We start from the raw sequence: 20,279 nt of genomic DNA on the forward strand, positions 1-20,279 counted from the left end.
ACACTGCTATGACTAGTGTCTCAGTAAAGGAATTTTATTTTAGACCAAAAAAAAAATGGTAAAAATTTCTGCAATCTGTGACATGCACCAAATGACCAGCAATATGAGGGTAAAATGGTGGCAATGTATATGGAGTTGGTCTCCTCTTTCATGATATAATGGCATCCACTGTTCTGGAAGACTTTGGAGCGAGTGTAGGTACAGGCCTGGTCTACAATTGGTGTCCCGGTTCAACACTAGGATGTGTGATCGGGCTGAAGTACGACTAGTCAAATTTTCATGGGTAAACCAATCTTTCTGTTGCAATCATCATTCTCTGTTCTGGTTTAAATGAGGGGATTTTGTATTTTGGAAATTTCCAAAAAATCAGCTAGAGAGGAGAGTGTCTACAGATAAACCCTCTGGCTCAGAAGGAACCAGCTTATTCATTGATTATACAAACAACCCTTCATTTTAATGGTTATCTTGTAATGCTTAATTTGCCCTGTGGGGGCACTGCAGGGAAACTAAACACTTAGGGTCCGATTCATCAAAACTTTTATACCAGAAACTGGCATAAAAGCTTAGAAAAGTTGCAAAAAAAAATTGTGCACGCTACTTATAAAATGCACCAAATTCATTAAGCGGTGTGCATCTCTTAAATAATATGCCGCCTTGTACTTTATTAAGACTGGCATAGCGTGAGCGTGTGCTTCATCAGTTTTGTTGAAGTGGCCCCTTAGTGCCATGTGCTGATTACAGCTGATTGGTGGTGACTTGTCCATCTTCTGTTGGGATGTGGTCACAAATATCATGACCATGTACTGAAACTTTTCCACGAGGTGTAAGCTGTTAAGTGTGGTTCCCTTTGTACAAGAATTTTGTGCGCGTCCAGTTGTTTTTCTGTTGCGTACGTGCCAGGACAATTGTTGTTTTTTTTTTTTTTTAACGACAGTGAATGAGTTATCTACAGTCCAAGAAAGTAGGTGACAGGTGAAATATCTCTGAGTGCACGCTAGGTGAGAATGTTTTGGGGAAAATTTCAAAGAAAACAAAATGTTCATAAGACAAAGCAGAAATCTATTTCTTGTGCTTTTAAGTATAAACATGTTTTTACTCCACCACCGGTGTAAATCTGCCAAATGCTAGCTCCAAGAAACTGGAGGACAGTACATTCAAACAAAATGTGTCCATGCCCTTTAGTTAATAAAGAAATCATTGACTAGTATGGAGGACTACTTCTGGGAAGAGCTGGAGAATTGTCCTGTGCAAAACAGAGAAAGGAAAATAAATCTGTTCAATGCATGTGTGTATCTGTTCTAACCTCTACAAAAAGTATGCTTTGATGAATCCATAATTACTACATAAACAGAGTCTATTTTTTGCATAGTCTCAGAAGAGTAATCTTGACAATGTGCTTGGTGTAGGGAGAAGCCATCTATAGAAACAGATAGGGGCATCATTTTTAGTGCAAACTTACGCCCCCCATACACGGCATTTAGCTGCTCCCCCATACACAGATTTAATTTACCCGAGCGCGCCTGTGTTCTCTAGGAGAGAGTCATCACCACACGTCTGGAGGCCGCTTATATTCGAGAGACAATGCGATCAGCAGCCCAAAAATCAGACATGCCGGATCGATATTTTCCTCCAACAATAAATTGTCTGAAGCTCCGATATACATTAGACTGTCCGCCAAGCTCTTCGATAATGATGGGTATGGCTGACATGAGTCTAATGTGAATGGGGGGGCTTTAGACGAGACAGTCTTGAGATGCACCACATTTATCAAAGTGGCTCATGCTGCTTGATAGATGTGGCAAAGATTGCCAAGTCTACTGTGGTGCTTGAAAGTTTGTGAGCCCTTCAGAATTTTCCATATTTCTGCATAAATTTGGTAAAAAACTACAGAATTTTACATAGATCCTAAAAGGAGATAGAGAACCAAAACAAATATAGGAATCAAATTAAACTTTGAAATTTTTTGTTAAAAAGCATATGACCCAATATGACATGTCTGTATTAAGGACCACTGTCACCCCCTCCAGCCATTATGAACTAAAAGAGCCACCTTGTGCAGCAGTAATGCTGCAGTCTAACAAGGTGGCTCTTTTAGTTTTTGATTAAGTTATTACCTCAATAAAGCGTTTTAAAAATTGGCCACAAAGACCAGATATTGTACCTGGAGGCGGTCCTAAGCGTCCTGTATGAATCCCCCAACGGCCGTCACTCTTCTCTTCAGGGGCGATGGTCGCCGCCCCCTTCGCGCTTTTTCTTCTTAAATCCGGCGCCTGCGCTGTGCGTGCCTGCCTGGGGCAGGCGCAGTCTTCAATGTCGGTCATAGCGCAGATCCAGGGCTCCTGACAGCGGCGGCGGCGGAGCTGTTACCCCAGTGGTGGCCGCTGTCTTCAGGCTCCTCCGGGCGCGGTGCGGTGTTATCCAGCGCTGTACGGTGTTATCCAGCGCTGTACAGGCTCCATGGACGTCACTGCGCTCCAGCAGCTGGAAAACTACAACTCCCAGCATGCCCTGACTGCCAGGTCTATCGGGGGACGCTGGGAAATGTAGTTTTCCTGCAGCTGGTGCAGAACAGACGGCAGAGGCTTGCTGTATTCAGCAACAGGGTGGCCGCACTGCCCGCACAGGCGCAGTCAGGCACCCTGCGTCTGAGATGTGACTCACAATGAACACTGCGCAGGCCCCAGGCAGGCACACACTGCGCAGGCCCCAGGCAGGCACACACAGCGCAGGCGCCGGATTTAAGAAGAAACACCGCGAAGGGGGCGGAAACCAGCGCCCCTGAAGAGAAGAGTGACGGCCGTTGGGGGATTCATACAGGACGCTTAGGACCGCCTCCAGGTACAATATCTGGTCTTTGTGGACAATTTTCAAAACGCTTTATTGAGGTTATAACTTAATCAAAAACTAAAAGAGCCACCTTGTTAGACTGCAGCATTACTGCTGCACAAGGTGGCTCTTTTAGTTCATAACGGCTGGAGGGGGTGACAGTGGCCCTTTAAAGGTATGTGAACCTTTGCTTTTAGTATGTTGTGTGACCTCCTTTGTGCAGCAATAACTGCAATCTATAAGGGTATGTGTCCATGTTCAGAATTGCATCAGGATTTGGTCAGGATTTTATGCAGGTAAAATCCTGACCAAATCTGCACCTGAGGTCACTGGCAGGTCACCTATGTTGTCCTTGCGTTGTTTCAACATTGTAAGGACATGCTGCATTCTTAAAAGACGCGCCGCATGTCCGTTTCCGCAGGTCTGCCGCATGCGTCTTTTACTGCATAGTGGAGACGGGATTTCAAGAACTCCCCTCCGCTATGCTGTAACATCTGGACGCTGCGAGCGTCAAACACGCAGCGTTTCCTGAATGTGGAAACATACCCTTACTGGTACTTGTTAAATAGTCCTAAAATTGACTTGGAGGAATTTTAGACTATTCCTCACTACAAAACAGCTTCAACTAGGCCACATTCCGATTTTCAGTATTTGGTGAGTTTTTACCTCAGTATTTATAAGACAGAATCGGGAGAGGAATAATCAGAGGAAAAGTATAATAGAAACACGTCACAACTTCTGTATTTATCACCCACTCCTGGTTTTGGCTTACAGATACTGAGGTAAAATACTGAGCAAATACTGAATGTGCGACTGTGTTCTTGTATCGGTGGGTTTGTCCCATGAAATGCTTGCATCATCCGTCCACAACATTTCCATAAGATTAAGCTCAGGACTTTGACATTCCAAAACTTTACCTTTATTTGTCTCTAATCTTTGTATTGTAGAACGATTTTTTTTGCTTTAAGTTGTTATTTTCTTGCAGAGTTTCTGGAAATTCAGCTTGTTGACAGATGTCCTGACAGCTTCATTTAGAAATTGCTGGTAAAATTCAGAATTCATTGTTCCATTAATGAAGACAAGCCATCCTGGCTCAGATGCAAAACAGGCCCAAATCATGAAACTACCAGCACCATGTTTCATAGATGGTATGAGACTTTTATACTGTAAAGCTATGTTCACACGTTGCGTTTTTGCTGTTTTTTTTCTGCAGTAAAGAAGCTGCATAAAAAAGAAGGTTTTGCTGCGTTTTCCATGCTGATACAGTTTGGTGGTGACTGTTCCTGAGTTTCCTGAGCACCAAAAATGCAGGAAAACCTGATACCTGCATTTTTCTTGCTTGTTTGCACTTACCTAAAAACGCTGCAAAAACTCTGAAAGTGACACACTGCAGTTTTTAAAAAAACACAGGAAAAAAAAATGTGTGTGCATGAAATTTCTGAAATCCATGGCTTTTGCTGATCAATCATGTAAAATGCAGCTTTTAATTTGCCTAAAAAAAACTCAGCAAAAATGCAATGTGTGAACTTTTAGCTTTCTCCAAATATTATGCACCTCATCTAAACCAAAAAGCTCTAATTTGGTCTCATCTGTCCACAGAACATTGTTCCAATAGTCTTCTAGCTTGTCTGGGTGATCTTTAGCAAACTGCAGAAATGTTTTTTTTTTTAGCGTTGAGACTTTCTCCATACAATCTTTTCATACATGCACACCATATTGCAGTCCATTGTCTTCCTGATGCTGGACTCATGAACAGTAAGATTAGTTAATATGAGCAAGGCCTTTAGTTGCTTAGAAGTTGTCTTGAGTTCATTTGTGATCTCGCAAACTCTTATACACCTAGCTCTTGGAGTAATCCCTATTGGTCGACCACTCTTGGTGAATAATAAGTCCAAATAGTATGCACTCTGTCCGAATATGCGAGGTGCTGGTGTAACGTACTTTGTAAGTCCCTAAATTGAAGAGTCAGTATTCACCGCACACACAAGGTGGTTTCTTGCAAATAAAGTGTTCAATTTATTAAGGATGAGCAAGTGATTTCAAGGGAGCACACAAAAAAATATAGACGGCAAAGCGACTAGAAAACCGGACGTTTCGACCCCTTCCAGGTCTTAATCATACAGTTGCTTAGTCCAAGATCTGTGAGGCATAAGGAGCATATCTAGTGGGTTCCCAAACTTCTGAAAGTAATGGTGAATACACAATTACTTATGGTCCTTGTTGTCAGGATCTGTACAGCGGCGCTCCCTCGCCATATGTAATTTTGTATTCACCATTACTTTCAGAAGTTTGGGAACCCATTACATATGCTTCTTATGCCTCACAGATCTTGGACTAAGTGACTGTATAATTAAGGGGAGGGGTCGAAATGTCGGGTTTTCTAGTCGCTTTGCCGTCTATATTTTTTTGTGTGCTCCCTTTAAATCACTTGTTCATCCTTAATAAATTGAACACTTTATTTGCAAGAAACCACTCTTCACTCTTGGTCAATAACATCAGCAATAAAACCACCATCTTGGTTTTTTCCCTCAAAAGAGGATCAACATTCTTACACCTGTACCGTACCTCACTGGTCTCATTGGTAGTCCCAGTCAATCAACTTGTGTTAAGGTCTGCACACTGCATTAGCATTGCCATGTGTGCTACGTGGCAGCACACAGAGCCAGACAGTTATATATGACAAACTTAAAGGGATATTCCCATCTCCAAGATCCTCATATGTAGTAGGTGAAATAAAAACAATATTAGCGAATACCTCTAATTAGTAATGTATAGTTTTTCTGATTCGCTATGTCTCTTTCTTCATGTGCAGGCATTTCAGGACCTTAGGTATCCCTGGTTACAACCATTGACAACTAGCTAACTGTCACTATACTAGTGATTGTAACCATGGATACCTAAGGTCCTCCAATGCCTGCACATGAGGAGACATTTCTAATTGGAGGTATTTGCTAATATTATGATTATTACACCTCCGACATATTGGGATAGGATCTTAGAAATGGGAATAACCCTTTAAACACTCCATAAAACACACTATAGTTGTTCAGCGGGGCACTATATTTTCACAAGCTATGCTGAAAAGGGAATCTCACCCCCGGGACGTATATGACCTATTAATATGGGCATACAGGTGATAGAAATGTCACACTAGTCCTGTATGCCTCATATTAATGGTCTTGTTGCTGAGAAATCTTATATTCTGTCTTTATGCTAATTATTTCTTCCAGGCTCTGGGACGTGCGGTGCCTGGAAGAAATCCCTGCCTCCTGTCTTCAGTGTAATACTTACCCCCTCCCATCAGTGTCAGTTATGGCCCCGGAATCCTGAACCCTGCACTACCTCAGAAATACATACCTCTATTGGCACGGCATTCAGGGATCTTCTGCACAGGCGCCAGTGACTTCCGGCATGCACACCAGTAAGGTGCTCTGCCCTCTTCCTCCCTGCACAGTCATAGCCAAGTACACAAGGTTCCTAACGATGACTATGCAGGCAGGAAGTGGGTAGAGCATATTATCGGGCCGCACACTGGAGGTCACTGGCGCCTGCGCAGAAGATCCCTGAATGCAGCGCAAATAGCGGGGAGGATGAGGTATTTTTGAGGGAGTGCACTGTCAAGGAAGAAATATGGGATCCTGCCGAGAGCAGTGGGTTTACTAAGTCATATCGAATCTGTGTGGACAGCTTAACAGATAGTTAGGAATACTTGATAATTTATTAATTGACTTTGCTAAATTGCTGTCATTGACCATACCCTCTCATAACAACTGCTTACTCTTACCATTGTGTCCATATAAAAACAGTTTTGAAGAATTATCATTCTTATACTACACAGTCATGAAGATGATTCAATTAATCTAAAACAAAGTAATTTAATAAATATATATATTTTTTACAAAACCAACAATATTTATTATAAGTTTAACAACATGTAGCACAATAAAAGTGAGACGTTATTACTTTTGATCTTTTGAATATGACAAGAAAATTATAATGATCTTCAAAGTGCAGGGGCGGCATTTGTGCCACCTGGGCAGTTGCACAAAGGCCCAAGAGGTAATGGGGCCAATTCCACCTCCAAAGCAGCAAGCAGCTTCTGTCATAGGCAGAATTCTCTGTTTACTGAGGGCCCATATATTGTTCTTGCACAGGGGCCCTTTCTGTCCGCCAATGTCAGTGGATCTGTATTCAGATTTTACAATACAAGCTGCACACATTATACAGTTTTTGCTCTAATTTGATTTCCACAGCCCAATGGAGTATTTGGTTTTTAATTTATTTATTTTGGTGTTTTTTTTGTTAAATCTGACATATGGTGCCACAATTGTGGGTCTTTTTTTTTAAACATTTTGGACTACATTTTTATGATTGTTTCCAAGGGGGCATTATTCATAGGGTAGTTATGCAGAGCAGCCTAAAGAGATGCCACAATGGCTATATAATCCTTACATGAAAGTGTTAATGCCCAGTAATAAAATACTATTTTTAATATTGGGGAAAACCTTAAAAAAAAAAAAGCATTATCGGACTTTTTGACATCAGTTTTCAATGTAAGTACACCAGCCTATACAAAAGTCTGTTATTTTTTTAATAATGCATACAGTTTGTATTGTGATATCTGGTGACTGAACTGTTTAATGTCTATAGAAAGAATAAGGTGCAACCTTAAAGGGGTTGTCCACTACTAGGACAGCCACTTCCCAATCTTAATGGTTGGCGCCGTTTAAATAAAAACACTTTATGCTCACCTTCTGTGCTGGCGCCATTCCAGCGGTGTCGGCACTCGCATTTCCGGGGCTCTTGGGAGGTTGCTAATGACACATGAGCCCTTCGCCTAATCAGCGCTAGCGGACATGTAAGTTTCCAGGAGGAAGTGAGAGCATTCACAGCCCTGACTTCCTCTTGATTACTTTTTCTTCTGAAGTGAAGCCGGCAATGTTTGGGGTGCAGAGCTTACATGACATAACAATCGTACGAGAGCCCAGGGAATGCGAGTGTATCGCTGGAACGGCGTTGGCACAGGAGGCGAGTATGTGTTTTTATTTTAACGTGGGCAAACATTCAGATTGAGAAGGTTTTGTCCGAGTATTGGAATGAGACCAGAACGATTGGATTGGCTAACAAACAAGAAACTATATAGAACAGGCATGACACATTAATACTGGATGGGTATTTAGCACCTTTTTAGGAGGTAGTAGCTTTTCTTAGCCATTTGTGTTGTGAGTTTGTGACAACTAAATTAACCATTTTTGATGTACAAAAAGTTAAAGTCCATGTAGAATAGACTGTTTTTTTCCACTGCTTTCTATGTGCAGAAAATCTGCTTTGTTAAACAGTTCAAGCAAAGTTGGTGTGATTTCATAAACACTCATACCCCCCACTGTGTTTAACTGTGGAACTGTGTTTTGTTTTTCCCCTGTAGGCTTCTATGGGGAGCATAAAAAATGCATATTAAAAAATGCTATTCAACTTTTAAGTGCAAAATCCCAGAATTTCTGAACTAGATAAAAAAAAGTATTAAAAACACTACAAAAATCTATTAATAACACAAAATCAGAGCAAATTGCTACTGTGAATTTTGGTGTGGATACCTGCAGAAGAAAATGCAGTGGAAACAAAAACAGCATTTCCGTTTTTTTGAACATGGCCTTATATTGTTACATAGGATTAGAGAAACATTTATGACCTCTTCCACCGTGGGGTGACCTTCAGTGGACAGGTGTGGCACAATTTTTGGAAGAAAACAATCATGTTTCTCTAACCCTGGACAAAGCATTGTGGCTTAAATATAGAATTTAACTTTTGCCGCCATTGTTTTAATACAACTACATGCTCCCACCTTGGCTGATAGGACGCTGAACTTGAGCTGTGCAAAAAAGTCTTTGTGCTTCCCTACCACTATATTACATATAAAAGCTTTGACCCATATGTCAAATCTTCCTTGAGTCTGGTATAGTGCTTTTCTTTGTCATCTCCTTGGTGTGACCGTTCTCCTTCCCTGAAATTCTGTGACTTCATGACCAAAGTCAATTGAATGGTTTTTCATAGTAGTCTTCTTATAAGACAGGTATGCTAGATGTCAACCATCTTGGAATATTGTCCTGCAAATGTTTTATACCAAATGTTGACCAACTTTTATCTAACCTTTTCTTTCTTGTTCATAATGTGGGATAGACAGTACGGAACAATCCCTACACAAGCTAAAGGAACGGCAGCACTTTTGCAGAAGGAAAGGAGGTAGAAGGTCATCTCAACTTTTGTAGGTGGTTTGAAGCTGTCAAAAATATGAAGAACAAACAGAGAAGTTGCTATACAGCAGAGACGGAATGTGAACTGGTTCGAAAGCTTTCCTTGGCAGCTTTCCTTATACATCTGGGAGTTGAGCGCTAGGCCTAATCCAAAGAGAATTCCAAGATTCCTCAAGAGTCCAGCAAAAGGATTGGTGTCAATGTGGATCCATTCAGGTCGGTCGCACCATCTCTTGGCCTTCTCCAGAGTCCAAAGGAGGTCCACGCCCACTGCTTTCAAGACCAAGTAAAAGCCCAAGGCAAAGGAGAACAGGAACATAGTTGTATACAGATATTTCTTTAAACTGGCCTTGTAGATGGATCGAACATTCCCAAAAACTTCAGCTACCAGCATTCCTATAATAAGAATAAACAGTAGAATAAGCGGTCAGCTTCTCAGGTGAGCTAGTTAACTTTAGGCTGGCAATCAAGATGGTCAATGCCCTCTTTAACATGTATGTTAGAGCTATGAGGTTGGAAATGGAGGAGCTATCAGACGTTTTGGCACCACTTTGGAAAATATGGTAAGATAGGAAAAGCCTCTGCATATGCAGTGATTCTGATAGTTTGAGCTTTCCTAAGTTGGTACTGGAAGCATTGTACACTGACCTGATATGACGCCACACACAACTTGATGTGGAAAGTGAGCAGCAAGGAAAATTCGTGATAGGCAGACACAAATTTGGACGACCCAGAATCCAGCCCACAGGGCAGCCTGAAGACATCTAGAAGAGAAATAGATGCTGTCAATTAACCAAAATAGCAATGAAGTTGATCATGGAAAGCGGATTCTCTCTCTCATATTTCTTCCATATTATTATCATCATGAAGAATATTAGATTATTTACCTGCTTTTAAAAGAGATTGAATGCCTCCTATTCAGCATGATGGTAAGTAGTGAGGTCACCATGACATAGTAGACTCCCGCTGAACCCATGGCATGACCTGAAGGACTCCCTGCGAGAACACAATTTTTTGAATATTATTTTAATTAAATATTTGATTTTGCAATATTTACCGTAGATAATCTGATACATAGGTGAAGATGATCAAGTTTGTCTCTAACTTACAATGAATGTAGTAAGAGGCGTAACTATAGTGGGTGCAGAGCATGCAGTCTCACCAGGCCTTCTAGCCTCAGGCTCTTTGGCACATATGAGAAAACCAATATTATTGTTGACCTGTGATAGTTGTGAGTCCCGATAGAGAATTTGCTTTGGAGCCCACAAAATTCAAGTTACACCACTATGCAGTACACTTTTGTATAAAGTAGTGTAAATGGATATAGTAAATGTATAGTGAGAGGGTACTAGAATTGTTAAATGATCCATTTATTATCTACTTGTTACAGGACACAATAAGACACTGAACACAAGACATTGAATCTAATGTAGGAGATTTTCTCACCTGGACCAGTCTCACAGGTAACAGGAAACTGCTGGATGATGGGGGCAGTCATGTTGGTGTAATAATTGGTGTCGTGTACCCACCAGTATGGCCTCTGACCAAACAGAATCCTGGAAGTGAAGAAAAATTGCTCATAAACCACAAGGGATGATCAACAGAATCCTATAGGGGACGGTTAAAACAATGCACAGAATAGGAAGCTGAAAGTCCTAGACTTTAAAACATGACGTCTACTGATTAATTATTGAAAAGATAGTAAAATGATATTAGATAGATATATGAATGGATTGATAGAGTCTAAGCTAAATGTACATAATTACAGCACCAACATATTCTACAGCAGAATGGATCACCCAAAAATAGTGCAAATTATAGGACTTTAATGGCCCATGTGGCAACATTTTGGTTCACAGTGTGAACTTTTAGCCAATAGGCCATTAAAGTCCTATACTTTGCACTTTGGAGCGCTGCTTCCAATTTTTGCATTTATTATTCCGATTGGGCCAAAGCCTGGTAAGCTTTGCATTCCTTTTTCTTTATATATGTATATATATAGAGAGAGAGAGAGAGCTAGTGATGTTTATTTTTTTTTCTTTTAGATAGATTAGATTATTTTTTTCTATTTTCACTAAACAATTAAGGAATTGCAAATCAAGCAAGTTTCAATGATGGCATGCAAGTCTCATTTCCTATTCCCTTTCCTGCAGCCCATCAACAGATTGGGTTGTTTACTACACTCCACATCCTATAGACAAAGCCATAGGGAATTTCACTTTCCTGCATGCACCTTAAGGTCTGCCACAAACTTACAAAGAGACATATTTGGACTAATACTAATACATTAGGAAATTGCTCATATTGATAAGATATTTTAGTAAAAGAACATCTTAACTAAAGGTAGACCTTAAGGCAGTGGTCCCCTATCTGTGTTCCTTAGTTGCTAACTGTAAACTGGGCATGCTGAGAGACATTACGAGCTACACATGACACGTAAGTGTAAACCTGTGACTAATAATATGAACCACAATTTAATTCTCAATAAGTCAAAGCCTAGCATTACTGAATGACCAAGAACATGACAACATACAACACTTGTCCAACATACCACTTAAAGACAAGGTTGAGCCAGTCCCCAATCACTGCCACCCAGATGAGTTTGATGCCCACTGACTCACAAAGATGGAACCAGATGGGGAAGAAAATGAAGAAAGTATTTCTTAGATCAGCAGCAAAGGAGACAAACATGAACCAGTCTTGAGAACTCTTATAGTTCATCTGGAGGTATTGGACCATTTGGACTCCAGAGTGGTGGAGAGCATCCATTCCGTTCTCCATCTCTATTTCAATCTCTTGTAAGCTTCTTTTCTTGCTTTGAGTCTGTTGATCTGATATCTGGCTCCCTGCAGCTGCCTATTATATGGTCTGCAGCTCAAGCGAGTCACTGTGATCTTTGACCCCCCTGAACATCTCTGTAGCAACACATTGTTGACAAAATTACATGGTTGACGCAGGTAGGGTTAGAGGGAAAAAAAGCTGCTGACCAGTGTCATATTACAGAGAAATGATGAAAAAATGGTGAAAATATCCTTGTTGACAATTCACGGGGCAGAGTCCTATGTATGGACGTCAGAATGAAGGTACTACTAAATATGCTTAGCTAAGGTCTCTAGGTTATACCGGTGTTCTGGTCTGTTTGTTCGTGAATTTAGAAGGTTGTGTACCTTCCAATAATAGATATGTGTTGTCTGCATTACAAATGGAGGGGAATTACGGTAATTGAATTAAATATTCAACTAAAACCTAATCATTGGCTGTATCTATAACTGTCAAAAATACTACTTCTTTTGTATGTATAAATTTGTAGATTGCATATTTTGCTTATCCTTGTACATTGAGCACTTTATTAACCTCTGTGACAAAGCTTGGCTTAAGACTTTGTCCAACAGTAGCTTTTTTTGCTACTATTGCTCTGTGTATATTTTTCAGATTTTGTAGCAAGCCTTAGTTTTGAGTAACACAGAGAGCAAAAGTATCCCATACGTTTCCCCTTTTTATTTCTATTTTAGAACCTCACTTCTCTGTTGGCCCCAGGTCTTTATTGCGTTCACCAGGGCCAGGTCTCTACTGGTTGTGCCATCTGTTGGGTCCAATTTATAAAGTTCTCTTCAACCTCTCGTCTACTCTAGTGTTGACCATTTTGGGATCATGGCTAAAGTTGTTATCTTGCCTATGGGCATCTCCAGTTGACCAAAGCTTCAGTATAGGGCTAGGTAATTTATGGACAATCCTTTCTTGGCTCTTGTTCTTGCTATTTGCCAGGGGCTTCTGTTTCTGACTTTGAACCTAACCTAGGCCTTATGCTTGGTATAAACTTCGGTTCTCTGGTGTTTGTGGTTCTTCTCCTGGCTCTAACATCAAGATGTTTCCTGAATACTTTTCTGTATTAGCCACTAGACTGATGTATTTTAATTTACTTCTTAATGATTACCCTTGACTTTGTTCTTGATCATACATGTCATACATTAGTTCTACATCCACAGAAGTTGAGGTTTATCCTGCAGCTTAATTCATCAACCAAGAGATCCCTTCAATTTAATATCCTGGTCTATGTGGAGCCAAATGCATTGCAGGTAAGGGAATACACATTCTGGTATGTGTTTCAGTAACACTCTGGCAACTATGAAAATATATTAAGTACAGTAATTAATTCCTTCAAGACCTTGCCCTTTTTCGTTTTTGCGTTTATTTTTTGCTCCCCTTCTTCCCAGAGCCATAACTTTTTTATTTTTCAGTCAATGTGGCCACGTAAGGGTCCTGTTTTTTGTAGGACAAGTTGTACTTTTGAACAAAACCATTGGTTTTACCATATTCTGTATTCAAAGATGGGAAAAAAATTCCAAGTGCGGTGAAATTGCAAAAAAAAAGTTCAATTCTACAACGGGTTTTTGGATTTTTTTTTACCATGTTTACCAAATGCTAAATCTGACCTGCCATTATGATTCTCCAGGTGTTTTACAAGTTAATAGACACCAAACATGTCTAGGTTCTTTTTTATTTAAGTGGTGAAAAAAATCCAAAGTTTGTTTAAAAAAAACAAAAAAAACCCCTCCATTTTCCAAGACCCATAGCGTCTCCATTTTTCTTGATCTTGAGTTGGGTGAGGGCTTTTTTTTGCATGCTGAGCTGACGTTTTTATTTATACCATTTTAGTGCAGATACGATCTTTTGATCGTTCGTTATTGCATTTTAATGCAATGTTGCAGCGATTAAAAAACGTAATTCTGACGTTTTTACTTTTTTTTCCTTGCTACGCCGTTTAGCAATCATGTTACGGTAATCCTTTTTTTATTGATAGATCGGGCGATTCTGGACTCCGTGACACCAAATATGTGTATGTTTGATTTTTTTATTGTTTTATTTTGAATGGGGCGAAAGGGGGGGTGATTCAAACTGTTATATTTTTTTAGTATTTTTAAAAACTTTTTTTTTTTTACTTTTGGCATGCTTCAATAGTCTCCATCGGAGTCTAGAAGCTGTCATAACCCGATCGGCTCTGCTACAAACAGGTGAAAACATGTGGGCTCACCGCCGGAGCCCACATCAAAGGGGGAGACACGACCTGCGCCATACTAGTACGGTGCAGCTCGTGAAGGGGTTAAATAAGTGTTCCCATCTCAACCATTCATGGCAACCAAAATTTCCAAAATCCTCACATGGAACTTTATTTTTGTGTATCCCATAATTTCTGGCAAAATTTTCTTGTAATATATGGTGCACGGGCGATCCGTAATCTTAAGGTGTGGCTTTAACTCTTGCAGACTCGGATAGTTCATGTATTATATGACTGGACATTCATGGGGCTTAATGGTTAGCATTGCACTTGCAGGATTAAAGAGAGACCTGTGTACTAATCAACTGGGAAAACAAGTTTTCATGGAATTTGTATGTTCTTTCCATGTTTATCTCCTTTTTAAAGCCAGACTGTAAAGATAAGAGAACATGTTGTTTTGCTTTATAAACCCTCAGTTCCTCTTTGAGCATTTACATGCTGATAAGTATGATTGAACTTTCTTGGCCTGATTCTTTAAAGCAGAGATCTAAAATGATGGCTCCTCGGTTCTTCTAATGCTACAATTCCTGTCATTCTCTGTATAAGAACCAGCAGATACACAGTTGGAAAGTTTACAGGTTAAATACTTCTACTTTACATTTATTTTCAACGGTTACATCTTTACTTAGCCACACTATGGGATGTCACCAGACGTTCCTAAAGTTTCTAGAGGTAGACTGCAGACACATAATTCTCTTACAGCAAACAAGGGACTGTAACTGAACAGGCAGGTTTCAGGTATCACCAATAATTCTGCAGGCCATATAGGTGATTGATAACATCATAGGCTCAACAATGTCTTATTTGTGCTATGATGAATGACTTATTGATTCACATAAGCTACCCATGTGGCATACTTGCAATATAGACATTATGTGTTCCCTTCTGTCCAGCTTCCTGTCTACTGCCTGTTGTCAAGTGTCATCAGTCTCTTGTAGCTGTATTGGATTACAGGTAGTTGGGGCTTGTGATTGTCTCTCCTGTCAAACGTGTAAAACAGAGAGATGGGCTTTCAGTTCAGAATAGGCAAACAATCAGTCAGTGGCATACTTAATGCATGCGAGGAACTGAGGAAAAGAAAGTTCCTCCACCTGTAGAATGCTGAAAAAGAGTAACTGCCCACTTAAAAAGAGTAAATGGCAACCTACCGAGCATGGAAATGTTTTTCTTCCTACAGGTTTTTGTCATATTAAATTAACTCTTTCCTAATTTCAATTTCCGACTCTGAAACTGTCTTTTGCCCTTTCTACTGGACCAATCAAATAGAAGAATAGAAGGCCAAGGTTGCTCTCCAGAAGAGGGTGCACCATTATGATTTTGTCATGACCTCCATTCTTCACATTCTCCTTGACATCTGATTTTGCTTTCCTTTGCATAATATATGCATAATCCCCTATAATGTAAATATAATGTGTATGTAAACTCTTATGGAGCAAGACCCCATCTACACTGTAGTTATGTACTCCGCTTTTACTAATTTACAACTTTAAATGAATTTAATTTTCTAGTATGTCGAACACATTGTATTCTGTCTAGCAAGGAATCCATGGCCTTTCGTAGACTTATGTCAGACAGTATCATGTGTCCATTTCCTACAACAGCCCCCAGCTGTGACTCCAAGATTTTCATATAATTTTCCATTGTCCATATGTCTTATCCAAAAGTTTCTCCACCCCCTCTTATCCGTGGCACAAGAATTAGGAGACTCTCTTCTCTGCTATTTGTCTTCTTTTGGCACCTGGGATTTGTTATGTTCACTTTGCTAAAAGAGAAAAATTCCAGTTTGAACAGGTTTGTCCAAAATGTAACAAAAATATTGTGTTCCAGGTTTAGAAGAAACTCAGAAAACCAATGTGTGTTTTTTCATTTTAACAGGGTCTTTGTTATGAAAGGGGGAAAGCCTGGGGGCTTGTCCTGAACATTCATCGGTGCTGTCAGTTCAATGTCTTCCTTGTATGTAAGCAATAATCAGCTCACATAAACAGTTTGTTAGATAAACTGTATTAATAAGATATTGTATTTTTCCATGACTATATGAAACTAAACAGATCCAAGGAGCCTCTGGGATATGAAAGCTGTTTTCCAGGAATTGCAGCAATAGCAAGGCCAAGACTCAATTGCAGCTTCCAAAGTGATTATCCCTTTAGATAAGCTCATGCCATATTGCCTTCATGCTTTCTAGCAGTTGATCATTGGAGAGGGATTTTACTTCTCTTTTCTCCCTTAAGAAGGGAAGGAAGAGCAGTATAAATGCTCGTATTCAATCCCAAAAATATTGTGTCCAACTGGTACTTTGTTGACATTAACCACACACATTAGACTGAATTCTGCCAAACACTCTACTAAGTATGAGGACCTTTCCCTGACAGATGATGTCGGTTGGACTGAAGTATATGTTTGGTTGTATTTCCACTGCACATCTTTTTATTCAGTTTGCAGATTAGTCGCTGTCGGAGTCTGATAGTAGCTCCCTCGTAGAGATGAGCCAAGTGTTCCTTTGTATGGGGGACTTGGGAAAGATACAGTGGGGGAAATAAGTATTTGATCCTTTGCTGATTTTGTAAGTTTGCCCACTGACAAAGACATGAACAGTCTACAATAATTTTAAGGGTAGGTTAATTTTAACATTGAGAGATAGAATATCAAAAATAAAATCCAGAAAATCACTTTGTATAAATTATATAAATTTGCATTTTGCAGTGAGAAATAAGTATTTGGTCCCTCTGGCAAACAAGTCTTAATACTTGGTGGCAAAACCCTTGTTGGCAAGCACAGCAGTCAGACATTTTTTGTAGTTGATGATGAGGTTTGCGCACATGTCAGGAGCAATTTTGGTCCAAGAATTTCAGTTAACAACAAAGGGTTTGCACTTGGAATAAATATTAATTGACTGTTAGATTACAAATAAGAAAATTAGTTTTACTGTTGGAATAATTTATAATATTTCTCCTGTTCCTATATGTTGTTGTAACATACTTTCAGTGTGAAAAACAAGATAATCTTGTAGTTATGATACCTTTTAATGGCTAACAAGAATATAATAAATAATGTTACAAAGCAAGCTTTCAAGACTTCTTAGGTCCCTTCCTCAGACGTGGTAACATTATTTATTTTATGTTTGATACCAATTAAAAGGTATCATAGCTACAAGATTAACTTGTTTTTCACACTGAGAGCATTATTTTTTTCAACTGGCTAGCACAGTACCAAGCCCCTTTTTCTCTTATTACATACTTGTAATACGTCCTAGTAGTAGTCTTCTACAGGTAAGATCCGCATCGGCTGGCCCTTTTGTAGAAGCAAAATATGGTATAGCAGACAACCCCTTCAAGACTGGCCTTACACATTGGATCAAAAACTACTGATTTATGTAGGATCCGATGACCATCTAAAGTGTTTCTAGAAATTGTCATGATACCACAATTGCAGGTGTTAGGGAACGTAGGATTGGGCATGTTGGATTTCAACTTGGCTAATTGTTTTTTTCTCCTTTTTGTTGCTGTTCCATCTTTCTCATTGAAATTAAATGGTTGAAACATGGATGGAGGTTTCAACAATACTGAACCTACGCTAGAGAGAGTAGAGAGTAAGTGCAATCAAGAGAGAAGAAGGTATTCAGCACCACATGGAGATCCCATAAAACGATCCAATTTTATTAAAAACATATTTAATAGTCCCAATGTCTATCTGTGCATCTGCAATAACCTGCAATAGAGCAGAGAGCACCATTTAAAGTCAATTTTTTAAACTATTATATAATGCCGAAAAACAGATGTAAAGTCAATATGGCCTGATTCAAAGGGCTGTTTTTTTTCTGGGTCATGGGTCACTGAACTTGGAGAAGTGATGTCAACAGCAGACATAGATCACCTGAGATGAAAGATAACAAGTAACGTCCAGTCCATGGTTCTCATAATTATCCATCAGCAGGAAAAATAGTTGATTGCCCTCGACCGTAAATAAGTATATTAACAAGCAGGGATAATTTGCAGTTCATGAACAGTAATTCAATTATCCCACATATATCTACTGTAATAAAAGTTATTTCTCCATATAAAATGCAATTTTGATTATTTAATTAATAAAGTTTATTTCTATAAAACCTTTAAAAAATGTCATATATAGCCAAATATGAAGCATGTAAGGCATTATTCAGTGTTACATCCGTATTTGTAAGCCAAAATGAGGGTTTTTTTTGCTTGTTTTCCAGCATTTCACCTATGTGGACTAGGTGTTTATCAAAATGGGGCCCACCTATTTATTCTCAGTTTGTTACCGGAGACCATATTGACAAGACAATTTTTCAGATCAATTTAGGCTACTTTCACACTAGCATCGGTACGGGGCCGTCGCGCTGCGTCGGCCCGACGTACCGACGCATACTGTGCAAGCGCCGCACAACGGGGGCAGCGGATGCTGTTTTTCCACGCATCCACTGCCCCATTGTGAGGTGCGGGGAGGTGGGGGCGGAGTTCCGGCCGCACATGCACGGTCGGAAATGGCGGACCGTCGGCACAAAAAAACGTTACATGTAACGTTTTTTGCTGCCGGCGGTCCGCCACAACATGACGCAACTGTCGCACGATGCGTCACTAATGTTAGTCTATGGAGAAAAAACGCATCCTGCAGACGACTTTGCAGGATGCGTTTTTTTTGCCAAAACGACGCATTTCGACGTATGCAAAAAAACACTAGTGTGAAAGTAGCCTAAGCTGTAGCTGGTGCTTTGTAGCTATGCTCGTCACACTGTACCCCGGACACAGGCAGAGTAGGGAGAGGTGCTGTGAAAGAGGGGCAGAATTGTAGCTGCGTGTTATTACCCAGGAATACAACCACAATTCTATTTCTTTTAAGTACAACAGTAGCTCTTCTTAGGGCTAATGATAATCAACAGTAATACTGATGTCAGCAATAGTTAACGAGAGCTTGTGCTGAAGGGATCATGTAGGACAGGATAGGGTGAAATGTACATCCTGTATACTGCAACCTGCAACTCATACCAAAACGCCTTCTCGAGGCTAATATTCTTTTTGCTCATAATCCTGAAAATTGTACTGAGCAGATAAATATTATACACCACTTGCTGGCCCTCTAACAATAGTAAGGGCAGCCTGATGGCCCTATGCAAATAGTGATGGCCGCCTAATGGCCCTGAAAAAAAATTGAGACTTTCAGAGTCCCACCTTCATAAATTATATATATAATTATTATAAGATGCAGTATGTCTGATCATGTCTCACACACCACATGGACAGATAAGGTATTCAAATGCTAAAATTACATTTCCTGTATAATTCATTGTTTTCAATGGTCAAAAAATAAAACGTGCAAAAACACTACACTACGTGTGAACATAGCCCAAGGTGTGGAGGAGCATTTTTTTTTTAATTTATTTTGCCTTTTTCTTAACATTTTTTCCAGTCAAATCCATTCTAACTGCGATTTTGTATGTTTTATTGTCAGTCTGTAAAAGTGGCGTAATACTCTGACATTGTTCCCATCAGCGATCTGGGATCCAGAGATGCTTCCAGGGGTCTTCCCTATGCTGTTCCTATGCTATTTCAGAGCGGTTTCCATTGTTTTCAACTATTTTTAGACCCCCTCAAGACCTCCAAGGGGGAGCATTGGAAAAATGCTTGAGTTTCCAATTGACCTCCATTATACTCGTTGCTCGGGTCGAGCATTACGATTTGCTCTACTCGAGTAACGAGTACCCGAGCATTACGATTTGCTCTACTCGGGTAACGAGTACCCGAGCATTTTAATGCTCCCTTATCACTACTCATGGACAATCCATGAGGCAGAATAGTCAAACGTTCCGGGGTCAGATATCAAGAAAGATCATTGTAAACTAAAGGGGAAAGAAAGGGCGTCATCAGGTCATCGTAAGGCCATGTGCACACGTTCAGGATTTTTAGCGTTTTTTTCGCGTTTTTTCGCTATAAAAACGTGATAAAAACGCGAAAAAAACGCTAACATATGCCTCCTATTATTTACAAGGTATTCCGCATTTTTTGTGCAAATGTAGCCTTTTTTTCCGCGAAAAAATCGCATCGCGGAAAAAAAAGCAACATGTTCATTAAAATGCGGAATTGCAGGGGATTCCGCACACCTAGGGGTCCATTGATCTGCTTACTTCCCGCACG

The 20,279-nt window shown here is 39.9% G+C and overlaps 1 protein-coding gene and 1 long non-coding RNA gene across 2 annotated transcripts; both read right to left on the reverse strand.

Annotated features, from left to right (window-relative positions):
• Window positions 1–562: 562 nt before the first annotated feature.
• LOC143765422 (uncharacterized) lies at window positions 563–6,298 on the reverse strand. Its single transcript, XR_013213389.1, has 3 exons — window positions 6,184–6,298; window positions 3,744–3,867; window positions 563–1,243 (listed from the first exon to the last, which is right to left on the reverse strand). It is a non-coding gene; the product is annotated as an uncharacterized LOC143765422 (long non-coding RNA).
• Window positions 6,299–6,685: 387 nt separating this feature from the next.
• Window positions 6,686–11,922, reverse strand: LOC143765421 (glucose-6-phosphatase catalytic subunit 1-like). Its single transcript, XM_077252066.1, has 5 exons — window positions 11,629–11,922; window positions 10,524–10,633; window positions 9,965–10,073; window positions 9,726–9,841; window positions 6,686–9,473 (listed from the first exon to the last, which is right to left on the reverse strand). The coding sequence occupies exons 1-5, from the start codon at window positions 11,856–11,858 to the stop codon at window positions 8,965–8,967; spliced, it is 1,074 nt and encodes a 357-aa protein (XP_077108181.1). The 5' UTR covers window positions 11,859–11,922; the 3' UTR covers window positions 6,686–8,964.
• Between the last annotated feature and the right edge of the window lie 8,357 nt (window positions 11,923–20,279).

Source organism: Ranitomeya variabilis, chromosome 4 (genome assembly GCF_051348905.1).
Source record: "Ranitomeya variabilis isolate aRanVar5 chromosome 4, aRanVar5.hap1, whole genome shotgun sequence".
Classification (NCBI taxonomy): domain Eukaryota; kingdom Metazoa; phylum Chordata; class Amphibia; order Anura; family Dendrobatidae; genus Ranitomeya; species Ranitomeya variabilis.